The sequence below is a fragment of the Cloeon dipterum genome, chromosome 1 (genome assembly GCF_949628265.1).
Source record: "Cloeon dipterum chromosome 1, ieCloDipt1.1, whole genome shotgun sequence".
NCBI classification, from domain to species: domain Eukaryota; kingdom Metazoa; phylum Arthropoda; class Insecta; order Ephemeroptera; family Baetidae; genus Cloeon; species Cloeon dipterum.
This window is the reverse complement of record NC_088786.1, coordinates 38,459,516-38,482,790: the sequence shown is the minus strand read 5'-3', so window position 1 is coordinate 38,482,790 and position 23,275 is coordinate 38,459,516. Positions and strand designations below refer to the sequence as shown.

General features: G+C 39.2%; 2 protein-coding genes across 7 annotated transcripts in view; one reads left to right on the top strand and one right to left on the bottom strand.

Annotated features, from left to right (window-relative positions):
- The window catches only part of LOC135938197 (homeobox protein Meis3-like), a 49,593-nt gene extending 31,007 nt beyond the window's left edge, over positions 1-18,586 (top strand). For 2 of the 6 annotated variants that reach the window (XM_065481792.1, XM_065481782.1), the window contains 7 exons: positions 7,188-7,316; positions 9,010-9,157; positions 9,228-9,399; positions 10,227-10,761; positions 12,320-12,498; positions 14,087-14,366; positions 16,084-17,173. In XM_065481792.1, coding sequence (XP_065337864.1) covers positions 7,277-7,316; positions 9,010-9,157; positions 9,228-9,399; positions 10,227-10,761; positions 12,320-12,498; positions 14,087-14,366; positions 16,084-16,229 — 1,500 coding nt within the window. In that variant the 5' untranslated portion in view covers positions 7,188-7,276 and the 3' untranslated portion in view covers positions 16,230-17,173. Of the gene's footprint in view, positions 1-7,187; positions 7,317-9,009; positions 9,158-9,227; positions 9,400-10,226; positions 10,762-12,319; positions 12,499-14,086; positions 14,367-14,426; positions 14,495-14,528; positions 14,676-16,083 lie in introns of those variants that run through there. The other 4 variants (XR_010574628.1, XR_010574643.1, XM_065481799.1 and 1 more) reach the window with 4 other exon arrangements.
- Positions 18,587-20,463: 1,877 nt separating this feature from the next.
- LOC135938249 (apolipoprotein D-like) lies at positions 20,464-22,461 on the bottom strand. The gene is made up of 4 exons (XM_065481813.1): positions 22,300-22,461; positions 21,949-22,189; positions 20,803-20,917; positions 20,464-20,744 (listed from the first exon to the last, which is right to left on the bottom strand). The coding sequence occupies exons 1-4, from the start codon at positions 22,414-22,416 to the stop codon at positions 20,585-20,587; spliced, it is 633 nt and encodes a 210-aa protein (XP_065337885.1). The 5' UTR covers positions 22,417-22,461; the 3' UTR covers positions 20,464-20,584.
- Positions 22,462-23,275: the final 814 nt, after the last annotated feature.

Genomic DNA, 23,275 nt, shown 5'->3' with positions numbered 1-23,275 from the left:
GATGGATGACAGAAAAAGCCACTGGTTTAAAAAATAGACTAACAATGGAAACACTCGTCGTAATTTTCCAAAATTTCTGACTTTTAGGCGCTAAATTTGACCATTTTGGGGCTACGGACAATTTTCCAGCTGTTTTTTAGCGGAAATTTTTTTAAAATTAAATTTTTGCTCATTGTAAAATTGGTGAACCCTGCTAAAATTAGAGAGATATATTTTTTTAATTCAGTATAAGTCTTTAAAAATTATTTACACACCTATTTTTTTAAATTTCATTGGAATTTTTTATTTAAAAAGAAAATCAGATAAATCTCAACTGCAAATTGCAGCTTTTGTGATCTTGTTGCGGCTGCAATCGAGCCCGGAGGCGAACAACACTGATGGCAGTGGAGGAAATAAGCGCGCGGGAGTAGTTGCTCTTTCGCTCCATAATCATTGGAAAGAGAAACGGTCGGAAAAGTGCAGGCGGACGGATCAAATGTGTTTTCCTTCTTTGCTGCTCGATTTGGCGGGCGTTGCGAGTGAGCGAGAAGAGAAGAGAAGTGGCCGGCTTGTTTTGCCCGAGAGTGTCGACGGAGCAGATTTTTTCCCTCGGCAGTGTGTCTGTCAGGCGGGAAGGCAGGCAAATGTGCGCGTGCTCTGCTAATCCCCCTGGGGACCTAGTAACTCTAAACTGCCGCCTGCTCTTTTGTCTCTCTCTCTCTCTCTCTCTCTCTCTGCTGAATGGATACAATACACACGGTCGCTCTCTCGCTTGCTCTCTCGGCGGCCAGATAAGATTATGTAATCAAAATGCATCTCCTGCCTGCCTGCCTGCCTGCCTGGCCCACACGAAATTGACCAGCAAAAATAAATTACTTTCTTTCTTTGCCTGCTCCTAGCTTTTTCGAGCTGACTAAACTAAAGAAAACGCGCACTCACCAGCCGTGGAAAAACAAACGTCGTCGTGTCTTGAAATTCGATTACACCTCGTCGCTGGCTGCCTGGAAAGCTGGCTGCTCGCATTTCGATCGGCCCCCCAATCCCTTTCTGCCTTTTATTTAAAATTGAGTCCGACTCGACCCACACACCTGCAGAAATATAGACAGAATCTGTTTTGTTTTTGGTTACTCTTATGTCTTCGCCGTGTGGAATTTTAAAATTTCGAAGTGCTGATTTTTGGACAAACTCGAAATTTTCATAAATTTATTTCGCTCGAACCAGTTTTTTCCCAGATTTAACGCCTAGCCATCTCAGCTAGGTATTGAATGAAGAACATTTTGTGCGGTTTTAAAGAAAATCTATCGACGAATTTTTATTTAAAATTGAGATTATTGGATTTTTGCATGTTTTTCAACCCATTATTTTATTCTAGCAGCCATATTTCGCGATTGGGGAAAAAAATTAGACAAACCTCATGGTAAATCAAAGCCAAATTTATTGAGGAATATTTTAAGACCAATTTCTAGCCAATCGGATCAAAATCCTAGGAGGAGTAGAATTTTGAAGTTTGAAAAACGTGGTTTTTGGACTACATCTCCAAAATTTGCTTTTTTCCAAACGGGGGCCCATATTGAGTTTCCAACTGTTCCTCCGCATTTGTATTAGTCAAACACCAGTCTTGAGACTGATTTTGAGAATCCTCACGCCCTTTAAAAAATTAAATTCGGTTTTTTCGAAAAATGTTTTTTTCTGTTAAAATTCGACGGGCTGTTGGATTTCAAGTCACGACGTCTCATATGAAAGGTCTCGCCGAGCCCTACCACCTGATGACCTTTTTCAGGGTACCCCACCCTGAGATCTGTCCCAGGGTCACTTTTCGCGATTTTTCCAACGCCGTCGCCCCCTTTGTCACTTTGCCGACTTTTTTGTAAATTGCTTACAAAACTGATACCGAAAAAATATTATTTTTACCTTTTAATGAAGAATGAAGCCTTCAAAAATTGAATGCAGAAATGATTTAAATTAAATTTTCCTCCACAGTTTTAAGTGTTACAATTTATTTACTTAAATTTATTTATTTCTTTTAATTTATGGGATAAAAAATATAAATAATATCGATCACTCACAGCCTGAGTGACACAGCCTGAGCACAGTCATAATTCTCATACGTTATTATTCAACTTTTTTCGAATTTTAAATATTGAAATTAACAAAAATGAGAGAGTTAGAGAATATATATCGGTTTTAAAGTGGATAGAGAGCAAAAATCATAATTTACGTTGAGTATTCTCTGGAAACTGGGAGAGAATTGACATTTTCCCAGGTTATTCCTTTTGAAGAGAAAATTCCACAGCCAACAAATAAATCATTAAATTTTTTTCCAGATCAAAAACAATAAAAAGAAGGCGAGAATGTGGTTATTAAGAAAGTTTCTCTTATAATTCGAGGTCCAGGTGAAATTGGACAGCAATCAGACGCAATTTTTTGCTTCGATTTTACTTGAGATGGGGAAATTCCCGGATTCGAGGGCGTTCCCCATTTTTGGTTATCTCAAAACCTCTCAAAGACGAACTTTTGATTGAGTAGAGAGACACCATCTTGAAATTTTCGCCTTCCAACCGAAAATTCGATAAAATTTTAGCTTAAAAAAAAGATGCAGGTGAAAGGTCAAGGTCAAATTTTTACATTAACTTTTAATATAAATTTAAAAGCCCTTAAAACAAGATAAATAATACAGAATAACGAAAAAAACGAAGTCGGCGTTTTATTAGCGAAATGGGCTTTGCCAAAAATATTTGCACGCCAATTTAAAAGCAGCAAAAATGCGAAATGTTGACTTCTGACCCGCGGAAGAAGGAACAAAAAGAAAAGAAAGAAAAGAAAAGAGAGAACGTCAATATATGTCGGGTGGCCGGGGCGAAACGAAAAGCGCTGGTGCTGCAATGCTGGATATTTTTCTCATCATCAGAGAGCGAGCGAGAGAGAGAGGAAAGAAAGAAAGAAAGTGCCAAATCTCAGTTTCATTTATGGGGCGAATTTACAAGGAGCAAAGCTGCTGCGAGTTCGGAAAGCGAGCTGCTCGCTTTTTTTATTGCTGTTTGAGCGCGCCCGCGCGCGCGTGCAAGAGTCGATGATTTATAAGAAGAAAAAGTTAACTTTATTAAATCCCGGGATGGCCACTGGCTTTCTTTCATAAGAGGACGCGCTGTGTTATTCCTTTCGGGGCCACCTGTTATTATATTAGGCGAGCGAGCGGGCACGCACAAAGCCGGCGCCTTTATTAGAAGCAATTATTGCACTGCACTTTTTTCATAAAACGACGTCTCTCGCTCCTCGGGGCTCGGGCCAAGATGCTGACTTTCCACTACGGCTCGGCTGGCGGGTAGCATTTGCGAATAATGGCCCGCACGAGAAATATCTCCCTATGTACTTATGCTACCCCCTTGATACCCCCGGAATACTGATGCCGCCGCGTGTTGTCTTCTATAATGTATAAGAAGCAGCAGCCGCCGCCGTTGCCGCCGCCGCCAACTTGCACAGCCACCGAGCAGAGCAGAGCAGAGCAAACGCAGATCGATCTCCCCCTTATTTCTTTTTTTTTCTTCTAGCTCCGCTCCTGCTGCTTCTTCTTTTCCGAAAATGATAATATTGTTTTCAGTTTTGCCCCTGGGGTGCTGGCCCTCGCAGCGAAATCACCGCCGCTCAACGCATCTCGCGCACAACACAAAATATGAATCGATTTTTTTTTATTTAAATTCTCACGAAAAAATGTATATTTCAAATTATTTAATTTAGTTCTAATTTTTCTAAAACTTCTGGATAATTTTTATTTACTGAGCTGTCTTAAATTAATTTTCTATTTTGTTAAAAGAGGAAAACAAATCGATTTTTTGTTTACATTTAGGAAATTTTTAGAATTAATACCATTTGCAGCATAGTAATTTAACTTTCATCCTGCCATCATGTACGATGGCCTTTTTTCTTGGAAAATTTAATAGAGTTATTTTTTTAATAAATTGACCAGTTGCATAAACCCTTAGTTATTGAAGCCGCCAACAGATGGCGCAACCACAGACTTTCTTAAAAGTTTTGTTTTGAGCGGTTTTAAGGCATTTCCGCTGCGATTTCAGACTCAATCTAGCTATTTTCCTTTTTTTAATTAATTTGATTTTTTTGACGTGCTGAAAACCAAAATCGGTTCAGCCAATCGCCGTAGAAACGTTGGAAAAGATTTTTTTATTTCAAAAAATAGTTTTTCACGATTCTACGGCGATTGGCTGAACCGATTTTGGTTTCCAGCACGTCAAAAATTAGCAAATTAATTGAAGAATGCACAGTAGCTAGATTGAGTCTGAAATCGCAGCGGAAGTGCCTTAAAATCTGAAGTCTACGGTGGTGCCATCTGTTGGCGGCTTCGAACACTTAGGGTTTATGCAACTGGCGAATTATTTTTAATGTAAAGAAAGTTGAAAATTGGCAATCTTTAGAGAAAATACGAACAAAACCAGTAAAATAATACATTTTAGCTGGGTTGCAATGCTGAATAATACAAAAATTAATTCTTGAAGGCATTTCTGATTTTTCGCAAATCATATTTCACCGAAATTCTTTGCCAGAAATCACGTTTTTGAACAAAAAGGGGCGTGGCAAGGGCTTAAATTGACGGGAAATTTGAAGTTTTTATTTTCTGCCACCAGAATTTGGTCAAAATCATCGGATCTTTGAAATATTCCATTTTAAAATTGTGTTAGAATTCTCAAACGTGGCTCCCGGAAATTTTCAGGGGGCGTGGCATGCGCCAAAATTGGAAATATTTACTCATCCTACCATAATTTATGGAGAAAATTCATCTTGTGCCTCCTTAATTTTCTAATTGATATTTCTAACAGGAAAAAAGGGAAAAACAAGAATTTTTTATTAATATGTAGGAAAATTTAAATTTTTTATAAAATTTAATACCACATTATGTCTTATTTGTAACAGTAGTTATCCTTCAAGATGATTTTTCCATGGAAAAATTAGTAAACCAATTTTTTTTATTTTCAATAAATAAAGAAATAAATTATTTCGCGCAGTGTGTAATTTCCTTTTTAATTATTTAAATTTTTAATTCACATAGAAGTAGATTTTAATGCTATTTAAACACCAATTTGTTATTTAAATTATTTTAAAAAGGATTTAGAAGTTGGCAAGAATAAACAACGATACTATTTTCTTAATTTTTTCTTCGTAATATTTTATTTATTCTTAGGACGAGAGTATCATTCGTAAATTTCAACACTAAAGATTTAATCTTTCTGTGGTACAATGTTTTATAATATAAAAATTAAAAATTGAATAATTATACTCGTTTTTACCAACTGAAAACTCGGTAAATATAAAATCGTCACTTTTTTTACTTTTTCGCGTTGGCAAAACATTTTAAATTATTGAAGAAGGATGAATTGAAATAAAGAAATTATTTTAAATCCACAAAAAAATTTGAAAACTAGAAATTCTGTCTTTGCACGACAAGGAATTTTGTATTAAAGTATTATTTGGCAATTGGACTAAAATTAAGTCTCAAAAATCATCTAAACCCGTCTCTTTGGCACCAAATAAACGGTCTTAAAATAGTTGTCATATTTTTCGCAGCTCTAAATTGTCTTAAATCAAGCTTTCAATTTGATTTTTGATGGCAGGAAAAGAGGAAAATAATGCCACGAAGAGAGAGTTAAACTCTATTTTTATTCGCTGCAATTTAAGGAAAATTTTAGTTTTTTATTTAAATTAAAACCAGATTTGTTCCTTTTATTTTTTTGTATCAGTAATAATCCTTGTATTCAGCTCTTTCCATGAAAAAAAATTTTTTAATCATTATTTCGATTATTTCAATTAGATAAATTTTAAATAAGTTTAAATAAAGGATTTTAATAGTTTTTTAAACACTAATTTGCAATTTAAATTATTTGAGAAAGGTTATTTTAAGAATAAAAATATATGAACTAATTTTTATTTATTTAGAGGACGAGAGAATCGTTGATTAATTGCATAAACACTTAAATTACTACTTTCTTTTGTCGGAAGATTGCATAAATTTATTTCCAAACAAATATGATATAAAATTTAATTTAAAATATAGCGTTTATACCAATTGCAAACTCAGCAAATCTAAAATCAGTCTTTTGGACGTTGATAATACATTATAACAATTCTCGAAACAGTCTCTTATAATTTTTCTTCGTGCCTTCCGTTGGAGGAAGATGAATTTTAAGAAATAAATTATTTTAGATCCACAACAAAATATAATAAATTACAAAAATCTGCTAAATATGTTTTGGCGGGACAGGGAATTTTGTATTGAATTTCTCTGTAAGTGGCAGAAATCAATTAAATATATTTAAAATCCGTGATATTCACCGCCAGCAATTAATTTTGGACTTAAAAGTTAGAAATTCCAGTGTTGCATCCCTAAAACATTTTTAGAGGAATGTCTCCTTACTGGAAATTCCATTTTATTTCACAACAAACAGGTTTCATATGCTATTCTCGACGAGTGGAATCGAAATCCGCCAAAGAAATTTTGGAGAAAATTGGAAAAAGTTGAATTTTTCCTGCAGTTATATGTATTTTTATTATTGTTGCAAATCAGAGCAATTCAATTAATTTTAAATTAGCGCCCTGTAGCGAGATGAGCTTTATGTTGCATACACAATAGCTGTTTTACAACATTACCGACTTGAAAAAATGAATTTCCGTCCAAATTTTAAGTTTAATTCTGATTTAAAAATTGAAAATGACAAATTTCCTTTTTTCTGGAATCCAATAATTAAAGGAAAAATGTTTTTTTTAAATTACAATAAAAAATAAACTATAATATTAAAGGTTTTATTATTTTTGAGTCTGATTTTCTTGTTGTAATAATTAGGAAAAAGACTGTAAATCCTCCCATTTCCAATCTGACAGCCTTTTAATTAATTATTTATTAATTTTCCTTTGCTACGTGACAAACGCAGCACTCTGCTCTATCATAAATTTCGCAACTCTACTCGCGTCCGATTTTCGCGATTTCCCATCGAGATAAAAATTGGTGCCAAACGGAAGCTGCTTTTTCGCTCGGTTTGACGCGTTTCCCCTGCTGCTTTTAAAAGCGCCACCGTGTTGAAGTTGGCGTGTGTGTCTCTCTCTCTCTCTCTGATGTGGCTCGGACAAACAAACGCCCCCATTCACGCACAAAGCGCAGCCTTCTTTCCTCCGCAATTATACAATTATTTGGTGCTTGATTTCAGCTGTTGGCTGCCGCGATTGACCGACCGACCGACCGACTGGCCACAGATGAGATTGCAACGAGATTAGCGCGTCGCCACGCCACTGACTGATGCAGCAGGACTCAGTCGTTGCCATGGTTACGCCAGCAGGTACACAAACAAATAAATAAAACGATTCATTAGCCGCTAATTCTCAGACTTTTTGATCCGCCAACCGCAGCTTATTATTTTAAAAAACATTAAAAATGCTGTTTAATTATTAATGAAGCTCAATATTAAAATTTTTTTACGTTAAATTCATAGGGGTGTCATCAATCGGTTGTGCGCAAACATGGCCGCCGTAAGGGACTTAACGGTTATTTCAGTGTTTATCCCAATATTTCGGTTTTAAACATCCTGGAGACCAAAATAAAGTCACTTAGACGCTTCAAGCCGCCATTTTGATGCGCAGATAACTAAAAATCATATTTTATTTTTTAAAAAAAGCTGTAAGTTTTACTTTTTTAATTAGTGTTACCTTTCACTTATGACTTAAATTTAAATTAATGTTTAAAATTAGTCAATATTGCTCTGGAAAAATTCAATTTGTGACCTTTTATTTAATTCGTTTCGGATCTTACCGCAGGTTTTTAACAATATATTGTCTTTTAAGAGGTCATTTTAAAAATATATGTGCCTAGAAAGACGTTTCCGCATTGGAAAATTATTAATTTTTCCAATGGGGGTGTGGCAGATTTAAAAATTGGCGGGAAAATCGAAAGCTATTTACTCTTTTACCGGCATTATTGGAAAATCCATGTCAAAATAATGTCAAAACTGTGTAAATAATTGTGCTGAAACGGTTAAAGAAATTTATTAATTTTAAAAAGTCGTTTTTAATTTTATAATTATTATTTCCCGAAATTATTATTTGTTTTGCGAATTTACTCCTCTAGAAAATGTGGTATTTTTAAATAAATGGCATACCAGGACGTGGAAAGGGGCATTCTTCCAGAAGATTTTACAAAAAAGGGGCGTGGCAGGTGACAAAACTGGTGGGAAATCGGAAAATTTTACTTTTGTACCAGCATTCTTTCAATAACATCCGGTTTTAACAAAATTAAACTGACATTTTTATTAACTTAATCATAAGCACGCTCAATAAGTAGAAAAATCAAAGAAAAAGGGGCGTGGCAAGTGCCAAAACTGGCGGGAAAATCCCAATTTGATGTAATTCTTTGCCGAAAATCACGCTTTTTGGCCATTGGGGGTCTAGAAAAGGGCGTGGCTCTTGGTTTATTAAAAAAATGGGCGTAACAGGTGCTTGAATTGGTGGGAAATTTGAATTTTTTACTTTCTGCCTCGAGCATTTTTAAAAAATCATAATAATAAATGCTCCCAACAATTTGAAGGGGGCGTGGCACGCGCCAAAACTGGCGGGAAATCAACAACTGATACTCTATGGGGAAAATCCCAACAAAACCAGTAAAATAAATTGGTCTAAAATATTTTAACAGTTTTAAGAGTGCGGAAAAATTGAAAAAAAATTCCATAAGGGTTTGCAAATCATATTTTCCCGGAATTCTTTGCCGAAAATCACGCTTTTTGGTCCGTGGAGGTCTGAAAAGGGGCGTGGCTCTTGGCGAATTTTTAAAATGGGCGAGACAGGAGCTTAAATCGACGGGAAATTTGGATTTTTTACTTTGCGCCACGATTATTTAGAAAATTTAATTAATTTTTAATTTTTAATTTAATTTTAATTTAAGGGGGGCGTGGCATGCACCGAAAATGGCGGGAAACCAGATATTTTTACTCTCTCACCACCAAACCTTCATGATTAATTAAAATTTATGTTTTAATCCAGGCTACGACCCTCAGCCGCCTCCATCTCAGGGCAACAGCCAGATGCAGGGCGGCGTCGGCGGCAACGTGCAGGCGCCGGCGTCGTCGGGCGGCCCCGAGTACGAGCAGGAGCAGGCCATCTTCGAGGCGGACAAAAGAGCCGTTTACAAGTAAATTGTTTATTTATTCTCTTTGTCTCTCCTCGAATGAAATGACTAATTTATTTATTTATTTGAACAGGCACCCGTTGTTCCCTCTGCTGGCGCTGCTGTTCGAGCGGTGCGAGCAGGCAACCCAGTCGGCCGAGAGTCCCAACTCGGACAACTTCAACATGGACATCCAGGCGTTCGTGCAGCACCAGGAGAGGGACCGCAAGCCGTTTCTTGTCAATGATCCAGAGATCGATGGACTGGTCAGTCGACTTTTTTATATTTAGTGCGCGAAAATGCAGACAGGTGGCGCTCAAGTCTAATTTAATTTAAAATATCGTTTGCTTTGAGGCTTGAATTCACTTTTTAATTCGAAATTCACAAACTGGCAGTTGAAATAGCATCCGTTTGGCCTGAAAAGCTATGGTTATGTCCCTGAAAAGATGTTTTCAAGCAGAAAACTCAAATTCGTTGGTGGCGCCATCTATCAGTGGTTTCCGGAACTAACAGAATTTTAATCAACTTGTACCTCTAAACGTTTCAACTCTTCTTTATAACATCTGAAGGCAACAAACATCAATAAAATCAGTTTTTAATAGAATCTCTAATTCGACGGTGGCGCCATCTATCAGTAGTTTCCAGAACTTATTAAGTTTTAATGAAATTGACAGCTTTAAACGTTTTAACTCGTCATTATTACATCTAAAGGCAACATATACGAAGAAAATTAGGAATTTTCTTAGAAACTTTAACTCGACGGTGGCGCCATCTATCAGTGGTTTTCAGAATTAACTGAATTTTAATCAGTTTGTTAGCTCTGGGCATTTAATTCCTCAATATTTATTTCTAAAAGCAACATAGACGATAAAAAATCATAATTTTTACTACAAGTTTAATTTCAATGGTGGTGCCATCTCACGGTGGTTTCCAGAACTACTAGAGTTTTAGTCGATTTTTCAGCTCTCAACGTTTGAACTCATCATTATTACATTTATAGGCAACAGATACGAAGAAAATCAGTATTTTTAATGGAAATTCTAATTCGACAGTGGCGCCATCCATGAATTAAATATTTTCCCGCCTTTTTCAGATGATCAAAGCGATCCAGGTGCTGCGGATACACCTGTTGGAGTTGGAGAAGGTGCAGGAGCTGTGCAAGGACTTCTGCAACCGGTACATCACGTGCCTGAAGGGCAAAATGCAGAGCGAGAACCTTCTGCGGTCCGACTACGCGTTCGACAACAACAACCTTCCGGGCAGCACCAACAACAACAGCTCGTCGTCGGCCGGCAGCCCGCCGCCGGCGCCGCAGGCCATGCTGCACGCCTACCACTCGGCGGCGGCGGCGGCGCCGCACCACCAGGCGGCGCCGATGGGCGGCGTCATGGCGCACTACCACGCAGCCTCCTCGTCCGCCTACCAGATGGCGGTGGCGCTGCCGTCCGTCTCGCCGCCCGGAATGCACCACGGAGGCCCCGGCGGCGTGCTCTCGGGCTCGTCCACCTCGTCGTCGGTGCCCGCGTCGCCCGGCGTCGTCCACGGCAGCACGCCCCTCTCGCAGATCGGCGCCTCCTCCTGCGCCGCCAACGCCGCGCAGCCACCCTCGGAAAACTCGCTCCTCCAGAGTGAGTACATGCCCTCCATTTCCCCTCCTCTTCGTGCTTATAAAATCTTTTTGATTAAATTAATATTTTAATATTAAGTAAAAGCGAAAAAATTCGAAAAAACCGCCATTTTAAAAATTTAGTGTTTGAAACTTCCAACAGATGGTTCTACGTAAACAAACAAACAAAAATCATGCCGAAAAACAAACATGGCCGCCTCATGATTAATTAAAATGGCTGTAATCAGAATCTAAATATCCATCAATGGGGAAATTCTTGAGCGAGAAAATTCAAAATTAACAGCTGAACTTCCTATAAGAGGCTAGAATCCGCCATTTAAAAATTTTCTTGGTGCTTGAAACGGCCAACAGATGGTGCTCCACATAAACAAAAGAAGAAAAATCATACAGTAAAACAAACATGGCCGCCTCCAGAGGATTGAGAGGCTGAATTTCGCTTCTAACGCGCTTTGTTATTCAAAATAGTGGCATTTAGAGCCCCAAAATCCTATTCTGGGGAAATTCTTGAGCGGGAAAATTCGAAATAACCCTTACTCTATCATTCTTTGGCTCAAATTCGCCATTTTGAAAATTTCTTAGGGTTTTGACCGGCCCCCAGATGGTGCAACATTAAAAAATAAAGAGAAATCATGCAAACATGGCCGCCCCGGGGACTCGAGAGCCTTAATTTCACTCCTACCGCGCATTTTCATTCAAAATAGTGGCAATCAGAGTCCAAAAATCCTCTTATAGGGAAATTCTTGTGCGGGAAAATTCAAAATAACCTTTACACTTTCATTCAGTGGCTTGAATTTGCCATTTTAAAACTCTCTTAGTATTTGGAGTGGCCACCAGATGGTGCCACATGAAAAAATAAAGAAAAATCATACCCAAAAATCAAACATGGCCGCCTTCAGAGAATTGAGAGCCTAAATTACGCTTCTACTGCGCATGTTTATTCAAAATGGCGTCAATGGGAGTCCACAAATGAAGAGTTATTGGGGGAAAAAATCAAATGTACCGCCAAAAAGATAAAGATAAAGAACAGCGCCACCTATTGACAGCCTTGGAAACTTCGCAATGGCAGCAAACATTTTCCAATAGAATTTTTCTACGCTCCAGGCTCGAAAAAAAAGCATTTCTTTTATTCCGAATGTAGTATTTAATAAATAGCAATTAATATAATTTAAATTTTTATTTTTTTAGATTTTATAGAATTTTGGAAAATTATTTAAAAATAAATTACTTACATTGGCCAGTCTTAACAAATTAAAATTTTTAAATATTCAGAATTAGCAGAGGTTCCTTAAAAAATTAATTTTCCTTTTGGATTGGTAATAATTTTATGTTTTTAAATATTCTAAATAAATTTCAAAAATATGAAAGTATAATTGACCGTGTAATTAGACACCATTTGGCACAAAATTAGCTGTTATATCTTCATTAAAAACTAAAAATATTCATTAAAAAATCGCTCGGAGAGACTAATGATTTTCCCAAAGTGTTGAAAAGAAATAAATTTGCCTTTCTGGATAATTTATCTTGGTTCGTGTGGCTCGTCCGCGACCATTTTTCTCTAGATTTCGCGCTTGCAGACTCGCTGTCGCCTGCGCCGACCTCGCCGGGCTCGATGGACGACGACGACGACGGCTTCCTCGGCGGCAGCGGCGCCTCCGGCAAAAGCAAAAAGCCCAAGCGCGGTGTTCTTCCCAAGCATGCCACCTCCATCATGCGATCCTGGCTCTTCCAGCACCTAGTGGTCAGTACCGATTTCTCCTTATTTTCTTCTTTTAAAAAAAGAGAAATTAATTAAAAGTGATTTTTAAACAGTTCATCGTTAAAGATTTCCCAAAACACGTGAATTTTTCGTATAAACCGCGGAGTCCTTTAAAAACGCCAATGGCAGCCATCTTTGCGCAGTGTTCAAAATTAGAATATTTATAAAACTGCTTTTAACTTTGTCAATTTTATTAAATTTCCCAAATATTTGCTTGTCTAGTGTTTGGAGTGGCCATACATAAACAAACAAATAAAAAAAACATGGCTGCCTTCAGGGTCTTCCATAATTTTTGTCTTCGTTTCTCTTCCACCGCGCAGGTTTATTCAAACTGGCGGCATTAATCCTTCAATGGGGAAATTCCTGAGCGGGAAAATTTCAAATGACCCCTGCTCTTTTCTTTCTGTGGCTCAAATTCGCCATTTTAGAAGTTTCTTAGTGTTTTAAACGGCCACCAGAGGGTGCCAAAGAAGAAAATAAAGAAAGTTCGTGCAAACTGGCTGCCTCCAGGGACTTGATAGTCTTGGAGGCGGGTCTTGGACTTCAGAGTCCTTTAAAAACGCCAATGGCAGCCATCTTTGCGCAGTGTTTAAATTTTATATGTTTTAATACTGCTTTTAACTTCGCAAATTTGATTAAATTCCTCAAAATATTGCTTTTTAAATGTTCATGTATATTCAAAATGGCGGCAATCAGAGTCCACAAATTCAACGGGGAAATTTTTGAGCGGGAAAATTCGAAATTACGCTACATTAGAATTTTTTCGTGTTTTTAGTGGCCAACAGATGGTGCCACATTAACAAATAAAGAAAATCATGCAAACATGGCCGCCTCTAGGGACTTCTGAGTCTAAATTTCGCCTCTACTGCGCATTTTTATTCAAAATGGCGTTAATCAGCGTCCACAGATAAAGATTTGAAGGGGAAATTATTTTTCAGTGCCCTCAATTTCTTGATTTGCTTCTTGTGGAAAATTAGAAATGGCTGAAAATGAGGAAAAAGCATGACAAATTTTAAATTTTAAAACTGTTCCTCTTAGAAGATTTCTTTCAGATGTGAATTTGGGTGGAATTTTTCAAATACTCCACTGAATTATTGCCTCGGACTTCAAAGCCCTTTAAAAAAACGCCAATGGCAGCCATCTTTGCGCAGTGTTCAAAATTTAAATTCTAAAAACTGCTTTAAACTTCGTCAATTAGATTAAATTTCTCAAATTATTACTTATTAAATGTTCATATATATTCAAAATGGCGGCAATCAGAGTTCAGAAATTCAACGGGGAAATTTTTGAGCGGGAAAATTCGAAATTACGCCATTTTAGACTTTTTTCGTGTTTTGAGTGGCCAACAGATGGTGCCACATTAACAAATAAAGAAAAATCATGCAAACATGGCCGCCTCTAGGGACTTCTGAGTCTAAATTTCACCTCCACTGCGCACTTTTATTCAAAATGGCGTCAATCAGCATCCACAAATCAAAAGTTTAAGGAAAAATGTATTAAATTTTCTTCTAATTTATTTATTCCTCATTATTTCACGTTAATTAACAAAAGAATTATTGAATTTCGGTAGCACCCGTACCCGACGGAGGACGAGAAGCGGCAGATTGCGGCGCAGACGAACCTGACGCTGCTGCAGGTGAACAACTGGTTCATCAACGCGCGGCGGCGCATCTTACAGCCAATGCTGGACGCGTCGACGCCGACGGACGCGGCCGTGGCGCCGCACAAAAGCAAAAAGGCAAAAAGCGGCAGCGGCGGCGGCTCGAAGCAGGCCGCGCAGCGCTTTTGGCCCGACTCGATCGCCAGCCTGCAGCCGCAGCTCGCGCTCAACGGCGCCATGCAGGTCTCAGGTCAGTCCTACGAGACGCCTCTTATTTCTATTTGATTTTATTCAAAAACGGAAACGTCAGACCTCACGCTTTACGAGATCAAAACCGAACTGGACGCTTTCTTTGACAGTTGATGCGTGTAAGTTTTTTGTGTGTGTTTGTTATTTTAATTCAAATTTTCAGCTCTGATTGAGAGATAATAATTAAAAGGGGACTTTTAAGACTGCATCAGCCTGCTAGTTTTGTTAAAATGGATTTGTTTGCATTTGGACCTCTGACGATGGTGACGCGGTGTCGCGTTAATGCATGACTTTTTGGCACTTTTTCACGGTATGTTTATTTTCACAGGATTAAATTTAGATTATGTGGCCAATTCAAACCCAAAATAACCATTTATTTGTGGAATTAAAATAATGTATGAGAAGTTTCAATTTTTTTTAATTTTTTACTGCGCAAAGATGGCTGCCATTGGCGTTTTTTTTAAAGGATTCTTCTTAATAGAGGTCTCAGCTGCGAGATTTAAGGTGGCTATCGAGGTTGAAAATATTTTAAACGATATGTTTCTCTTTTTCATCGTACAAAATGTATAAATTTTGTTTGTTTTTAAGTTTAAAATTGAGAAATTCATTTATTTTGAGTTTGTTGCCAATCCAAACCTTGAATAACCAATTCATAGCGATAAATTAAATAAAATTGCAAAATTAAAAGCAGTTTAAAAATTTAAAAACTGCGCAAAGATGGCTGCCATTGGCGTTTTTAAAGGACCCAGGTCTGATTAGAGGTCTAATCCACGAGATTTTACGGCGACTGGCGCGGCTGACAATATTTTAAACGTTATATTTAATTTTTCAATGTTAGGAAATTTTTAAGTTTTCACGAATTTTTACTAGAAGAATTTTTAAATTTATTTATATTGAGCATGTGTCGGCAATCCAAGCTCTAAATGTCTAAATAACGATTTATTTGAGAAATTAAATAAAATTTAGAGGTTAAAAGCAGTTTTAAAAATTTACCACTGCGCAAAGATGGCTGCCATTAGCGTTTTTAAAGGACGCTCATCTCAATAGAGAGATTTGTGGCTGTTGGTCATTTTCACCGGTGGCTGGCGCGGCTGACAATATTTTAAACGTTCAAGTTTGTGTTTTTCATTGTAAAAAATTGAAAAAAAAAATATTTTCGCAGGTAGAAATTTATAAATTTATTGATTTTGAGTATTTGTGGCTAATCCAACTAATCAAGAACCAGTTATTTGAGAAATGTAATGAAAATGACTAGTAAAAAGCAGTTTTAAAATTTAACACTGCGCAAAGATGGCTGCCATTAGCGTTTTTAAAGGACCCTCATTTTAATAGAGGTCCCGGCCGCGATATTTAAAGTGGCTGGCCATTTTCACCGGCGGCTGACAATATTTAAAACGTGAAATTTTCCTTTTTCACGGCAAAAAATATTTGAATTTGTCGAATTTTCACAGAAAAAATTTAGAAATTGATTTATTTTGAGTATGCCGCATATCCAAACACTAAATAACCATTTCTTTGAGAAATTAAATTAAATTGATGAATGAAAAGCGGTTTTAAAATTTTACATTGCGCAAAGATGGCTGCCAATGGCGTTTTTTAAAGGACCCTGATTTTTTTCAGCTCGAAAATGGAAAATCAGAGATTTTAATCTCCTTCCGTCGATTTAGTTCGGGGCAAAAAAAAATAATTTGACGCAATTATGATTTGTGTGTTTGCAGAATCGTCGGTGATCAGCTCGACGACGGCGTTGAGCAGCGACGAAGAGAGCGACGAGGAGAGCGAGGAGGAGAGCGGCGACGAGGGTTCGAGCGACGACGAGCCGTCCAAGCTGCGCACGCCGGCCGAGTTGGCGCACGACCAATGACACCAGCCGGAACAGCCCTTCTTCCACCGCAACGCGTAAGAAACAGAAAGAAAAAAGATACAAAATTACAAAAGAAAGGCAGTGCAATCCACGTGTCAGAGATCTCGATCGAGTGTGCCATCGTAAGAAAACAAAAAGAAAAAGAAACGGCGCGCGCTGTAGCCATATCCTAACTGCCGTAGCTCAAGTCACCACACAACAGAGGCAATTAATTAATTAATTAATTGAATAATTGAATAAATAATAATTCATAAGCGAAAGGCATACGGACGCTCCTTTTTCACTCAGTGTGCAGATTTTCTCGAAATTTTGTGCTCTTCCTAACATAACCTGTATACGTAAATTAAACCTTGGAATTATACACTATTCGCAGACTAGCGTGTAAAAGACGCACACTTTTTAAAGCCCCAAAACACGGCTGTTCACCACGCGAAATGAGAAATTGAAAGGAAAAAATAAAACATTGTAAAAAAATCCTTTAAAGACCCACTGAAACCGCTTTTTTCATATTTTAATCAATTCCTGAGGTTCGAAATAGGTAGGAAAAATATTTTTTCCTGTTTAAAAATGTTTTGTGACGCGCGAGCAGAGGTTTAAAGCAAAACGCACGTTGCTTTGGCGCGCAAAACGTTTGAATCCTTTGGTCGCGTCCCCCCTCTGACGTCACAGCCATGCTCCGCGCTTAGCTAAGATGGCAGGCGACGGCAGCGACATCTGCTGATACCCAGCAAGAGCAGTGAAAGAAGTTCCAGCAGTCACGTGACTCAATCCCGACATCTCATTGGCGCATCTCTCTTGGCTTCTCCCCACCACTCTCTCCAAGCAGCGGCAAGCACTCTGGTGCGCATGTCACATTCCTCAGTCTTCAGAGTGGGGGTATTACAAGAGGAGGGAGAAGCGAGAAATTCGCGTGCCTGATCTTGGCCAATGAGATGGCGGGATTGGGTCACGAGACTGCTAGAACTGCGTCTGTTTCTCTGATTTATACTACAGCTGGAGCTAGCGACAGTGGAGACATCTGCGCATACCCAGCAAGAGCAGTGAAGCAAACTAAGTTCCAGCAGTCACGTGACTCAATCCTGCCATCTCATTGGTCAAGAGCATGCAGGGAGTGTATGGAAGGGAGTTAGCAAAGAAACTCCTAGCCAATGAGATGGCGGAATTTAGTCACGTGATTCGCCACTTTCACTAGGCAGATGTCTCTGCTGTCGCCAGCTCCAGCTGTAGCTGTCACAGCCATGACGTCAGAGGGTGACGCATGCGCATGAGCCAAATCAACGTGCGTTTCTTGCACGTCAAAACCATTTTTCAACCAGGAAAATATTTTTCCCGCCTATTTCGACCCTGCGGAATCGATCGGAGGGGTCTGTAAATAAATTCGAGGAGGTGTATAGCCGTGCGGGGCGATAGTTTGTGCGTTTTGAGAGGAGCTAGCCGATCCTCGAGTCTAAAATGTATACGATTTTGCGAAGCGGGCGGGCGTCGGTCGTGTTTTGCCCACACCACGATGAATAAATAATAATATTTTGCGTTTCAGCATGAATAAAAACCTAGTGATATTGAAGAGAAGCCATTTTTTGAGTCATGTAAAAAGTGCAAATAATAATGAAAATACGATGTATGTCCGCAAGTGCGATTTTGTTTGGCTCGTCGTGTAGTTTTCGGAATATGAGAACAAGTTCCTTTTTGTGTATACGCGCGTACGTACGTTTCGTGACCAGCAGCTCAAACAAAATGAAAAAAAAAACAAGAAAACAAGATGTATTCTAAGGACGATGATACGTATTTTTACATTGCGTGTGAATTGTATGATATTTTACTTTTTTATTCGCGACATTTTTGTGTTTGGTTCGGTGATATTTTGCGCCCGCAGCAAGCAACCAAGTGCGTGTACTGTACATACGTGAATTTTAAGTGCCGAAAAGTGAAATTTGATTTCAAATTTTTAATATTATGATATCGTGCCAACTTCCGAGCCTGCGATTCGAACCGAATCCAAGTGTATACGCTGCTGAAGACCTAACGGCGGACAGACCTAAGCGTCCGCCGCTACTATTAAATAACAAAAGATGCGTAAATTATTTTTTGCTCTGCTTCTATTTAACTGAAATCGACACAAGGAGGTCAGAATCTCTCTCTAAACCGGCTGCTTTTCCAAAAATATTATGGGTCCTTTAAAAAGACGCCAGTGGCAGCCATCTTTGCGCAGTGAAAATTTGATAATTCAACAAGACCGTCTTTGACGAGGTTTCTGAGCCCACCAATCGATTCCTGAGGGTCGAATTAGGTATAGTGGATATTTTTTCCGGCCAAAAAGTCAAACGCGACGTGCGAACTTTTTTCCCGCCAAAACATTTTTAACGTATTTGCGAGAAGTGCGCATGCGTGAGAGCTGGCTGGATCTGACAAAGAAGTCATTCGTACAAGTGGTCTCTCTGGAAGGGCTGAAACCAGCTCTCACGCATGCGCACTTCTCGCAAATACGTTAAAAATGTTTTGGCGGGAAAAAAGTTCTTACGTTGCGCTGCACGTTTTGGTCAGTAAAAATATCGATTATACCTAATTCGACCCTCAGGAATCGATTGGTGGGCTCAGAAACCTCGTCAAAGACGGTCTTAAAATAAGCGGGAAAAATTCAAAAAATTCTCTCGCCTTTAATTTACAATTTTCGCTGACATTTTATGAAATTTTCGCCTTGAGAGTTCTTCCAACTTTTTTTGAATCAATAAATTGGAAAAGCAGCTGGGTGTAGTGTCTATAGCCCGTAGGAATGAATTATAGCGTCTCTTTTCCTCCACACTCTCGCGTCGAAAAGCAGAAATTAGCGCAGCTAAAGAGAGAAAATACAAAAAGCAATTTCCCATGTTCAAGTCTTGCATGGTAGCTGTAAAAACGGTTAATTGTCTAATGAAAAGCGTACGTAGGACTGATCATTTTCAAGCTTTTTCCTCTCTAAATATTCATTGAATCATGACAAAACGATGAGATATTTATTTTTTAATTTAAAATCAATCCGTACAGCCGTTAATAAGTGTTTGAAGTAATCAGCGCCCCTGTGGACGGCTTCGGACACTACGCAACGGCAACCAAACCTCGAAAATAAAAATTCCAATTTGATTCCGAAGCGATTTTCCGTGATTATATTGATTGTTTTGCGCATAACTATCTGTGATAAGTGTATGAAAATAATTTTTTACATGACAACATGATGATTGACTACTTCTACTGTATACGTACTACGCCTAATGTTCATAAACAATTATTATACATTACACGCAGTAAATTAGACACGAATTATTGTAAAAAGGTGCATTTTGCCACGCAGCAACTCTTTCTCTCTCTCTCTCTCTCGATCTATCTACCCGCATCTTAATCCTCTATCTGCTCTGATCGTCTTTTCATTCATTGATCGTCGTTGTGCTGATGAGAGAGTTCGTTCGTTCATTATTTTGTTATTCAACCGATCCGCAATTGTTGCTAATTGTAGCGCGTGACATTTCATTCGAATTCGAGTGTATACGTACGACAAACCAGAGTGCAAATAAATTAACAAAGCTGTACATGTCTCATTCATTATTTTCTTTTGCTACTTCTGTGAATCGCCTGACAAACAAACCAACAAACAAAACACACACAAACAAACACTCGGAAAAATTCAAATTATTTGCTTTGTAGGAAATAAAAACAGTAAATACATATAAGTTACAAAGTATGTCATTTTTGTTTTATTTAATAAGAAATTCAAACCCGAAAATTTACTGAAATTTTACTGGTTAACGCCCCCTTTTTTGAGCAAAGGAAATGAATTGAGCACTTCCGGGGTTAGAAAAATTATGAAAATTGAATTGTGAGAAGATAAAAAATAGTTCTTTTGAGTCTTGAGAGTAATTTTTTATTTTTCCAAAAATTGCAGATTTTCGAAAGGGGTGTGTGTTTGGTCTAATTAAAATTCAGCAGTTTTAAGTAGCGTCAAAAACAGGCTAAATTCAGAAAGCTGATTAAATTTCCAGTATTTTTCCTATTGAGCAAATATTTCTCAAATTTACCATTTTCGCACAAAATGCGTCTGAAAATTTCAACTGGCCGTTAGAGAACCTAAAAATATTTTTGGGGAAAATTAAAATGCCCAAAATTGAGTTAATTTATTCGAGAATCTCCTCTGAAAATTTTTTTGCTATCAGCTTTCTTTTGACGGAAAGAAATAAAGAAAAAGCAGTCCAAAATTCACACAAAATCGAGGTAATTTTTTTAATTATTTTGAAACATAAATAAATTCCTGAAAAGAGTCTAACACCTCAATTCTAATCTAAAAAAAAACAAGAACAAAAATCAAATCCATATCTGGTGCCCGCGTCTCAAAACTCATCATCGGAGACGACGGTGGAGTTCTCGGGCAACACGTTTTTGCAGAATTCGTCGTGGGAGACGTGCCTGAAGTTGGAGATGTCGACGCGTTTGCTCTGCAGCGTGCCCTGCAGCACGTCCACCGTCACCCTGGGCAGCTCAGGGTCCCGGCTGCTCACCACAAAATAAAATTAATAATAAAAATAAAGGCTAGAATTGTATTTCAAACCCGAGGATCCAGGCGTCCTGCTTGATGTGGCCGGTCCTGGTCAGGTAGCAGCCGTAGAGCAGCGCGTGCTCCTCGTACACCACCTCAACCACCCCCAATTCCTCCTCCACGGCGTCTGGAAGGAAACACGATTTTTACAATTTTCAACAGGAATTTTTTTGCTGAAAGACCAACTCAAATCACATTTTTGTTCATTCCAATCGATTCCTGAGGGTCGAATTAGGTAGGATGAACTGTTTTTCTGGTTTTAAAACCTTTTTTGACGTGTGAACAGAGGCGGAAAGCAAAACGCACGTTGCTTTGGCGCGCAAAACGTTTGAATCCATTTGTCGCTACTACGCATTCGTCCCCCCTCTGACGTCACAGCTGCCAAGCACCAAGCAACAGCTGGAGTAGGCGACAGTAGAGACATCTGCTCATGACTAGCAAGTGCAGTGAAGCAGAGACGAGGTTCCAGCAGTCACGTGACTTAATCCCGCCTTCTCATTGGCCTAGAGTGTGCTAACTCCCTTCCACACACCCTCGAAGCAGTGCGTGCTTTTGGCGAGACTGAGTCACGTGATCGCTCGAACCATTTAATTGGTCGCTACTGCGCAAGCGTCATTCTCTGACGTCACAGCCATGCTAAAATCTTGGCATTGACAGCTGAGAGGGTCTCGTGACTAAATCTCGCCATCTCATTGGCTAGGAGCAGAGGCACGCGAATTTCTTCATTTCTCGCTTCCCCCTCCTCTTGTATATAATACCCCCACTCTGAGGAGTGTGACATGCGCACCAGAGTGATTGGAGGGAGTGGAGGGGAGACGCGCATGCTTGTTCTCGGCCAATGAGATGGCGAGATTGAGTCACGTGACTGTTTGCTTCGCTGCTCTTGCTGGGTATGCGCAGATAGATGGCTCTGCCGTCGCCTGCCATCTCAACTAAGCGCGAAGCCTGGCTGTGACGTCAGAGGGGGGACGCGATTAAAAGATTCAAATGTTTTGCGCGCCAAAGCAACGTGCGTTTTGCTTTAAACCTCTGCTAGCACGTCACAAAACGTTTTTCGACCAGAAAAATCATCTACTCCCCCTATTTCGACCCTCAGGAATCGATTGGAATATGAAAAATGTGGTTTTAGTGGGTCTTGAAATAAAAAAATATTTTTACCGGAGTACTTGAAGAAAAATCTAGCATTGTCGTGGACGTTCTGCTCAGCGACGCCGATTTGCGTGATGGTGTTGTTTTTGGCGTCGAGGCCGGTCCGTTCGACGCGCAGTTTTCCCTCGTCGGTCAGCAGGAAGTTGAGGCGCACGCACGACGACAAACGCGGCCGCGTCGTCAGTCCGCTGCTGCCCAAATTCGGGTCGAACACTTGGAAACGCGCGATCTCGTACCAGGTGCCTAGAAACTGCACCAAATAATTTTTTAATACTGCTTTTTCAAGGAAAAAATACTGAAATAATTCTATTTTTTTCAATTTAAGAAACTGCGCTTTGTTTTCGAACTGTGTGTTCTTACTTGTTTGAGGTCGAAGGGCGAGACGATGCGGACATTGGGACAGCGGATGGCCGCGTCCTGGACGCTGCTGCCAATCAGGGAGCCGAGGAGGAAGAGCAGAAGGAGCTGCGGTGCCATGCTAGCTGCTGCTTTCTGCGTCGCCGTTTTCTTTCTCTTAACGAGAGCAGTGCTGATTTTCTCGAATTAGCACCCAGAGTCTAATCAAAAGCGAGAAGAGGAAACGAACAGAGAAATGAAACGACGCAGCCGAGAGCGACTTCAGTTTTCAGGGTGTAAATTTTTGTTCAATTTTCCCTCCCAGCGCTCACACGTCCATCAAACACAAGCAGCAAGTAAAGTAGGAAACAAATTTTGGCGGTTTCCAGACTAGCAAACAATAATCGTCAGGTCGCGCGACCTGAGCAAGGTTGGAGACAGACTAGGATTAAAGAAAGCGTTGGAAAAGCACGAAAATTCGGACTGGGAGCGGATCTCAGGTCGCGGGGACCCTGAAAAAGGTCGTCAGGGTACCGCAGGTCAAAGTCCTTCACGAGACCTGTCCAATGAGGGGTCGTGGTCGGAAATCGGACGAACGGCCGAATTTTAACAAAAATAAAACCATTTTCGCCAGAGTCACGAAGCCAAAAATTCACGGAAAAAATTTAGTTTTAATTCTTCTATGGGCGCGAAAAATCTGAAAATCGGTTTCCACACCGGCAGTGGTCCGGCACGTGCGATGGAGTCGGTAAAACTGTTTAATTTTCTTCCGTTTGGAAAAAATCGCGATTTTTCGGTTTCCCATGTTAACCTTATGGAGAAAGCCCAAAAATCACGTTTTTCGAACTTCAAAGTCTATCTCCTGCTAGGATTTTGATCGGATTGGCTCGTATTTGGTCTTAAAATGATCCCAGATAAATTTCCCGTAGACTGAGCAGCCATTTTCCGAATTTTTGCCCTGGAATGGAGATATGACCGGCGGTATTCATTGAAAATTCGG

Coding starts and splice junctions, on each gene's coding strand:
- LOC135938249 (XM_065481813.1), bottom strand. CDS start 22,416: ATGGCACCGCAGCTCCTTCTGCTCTTCCTCCTCGGCTCCCTGATTGGC. Junction 22,190..22,299: donor CGCCCTTCGACCTCAAACAA/GTAAGAACACAC, acceptor TATTTGGTGCAG/TTTCTAGGCACCTGGTACGA. Junction 20,745..20,802: donor CAGGACGCCTGGATCCTCGG/GTTTGAAATACA, acceptor TGTGGTGAGCAG/CCGGGACCCTGAGCTGCCCA.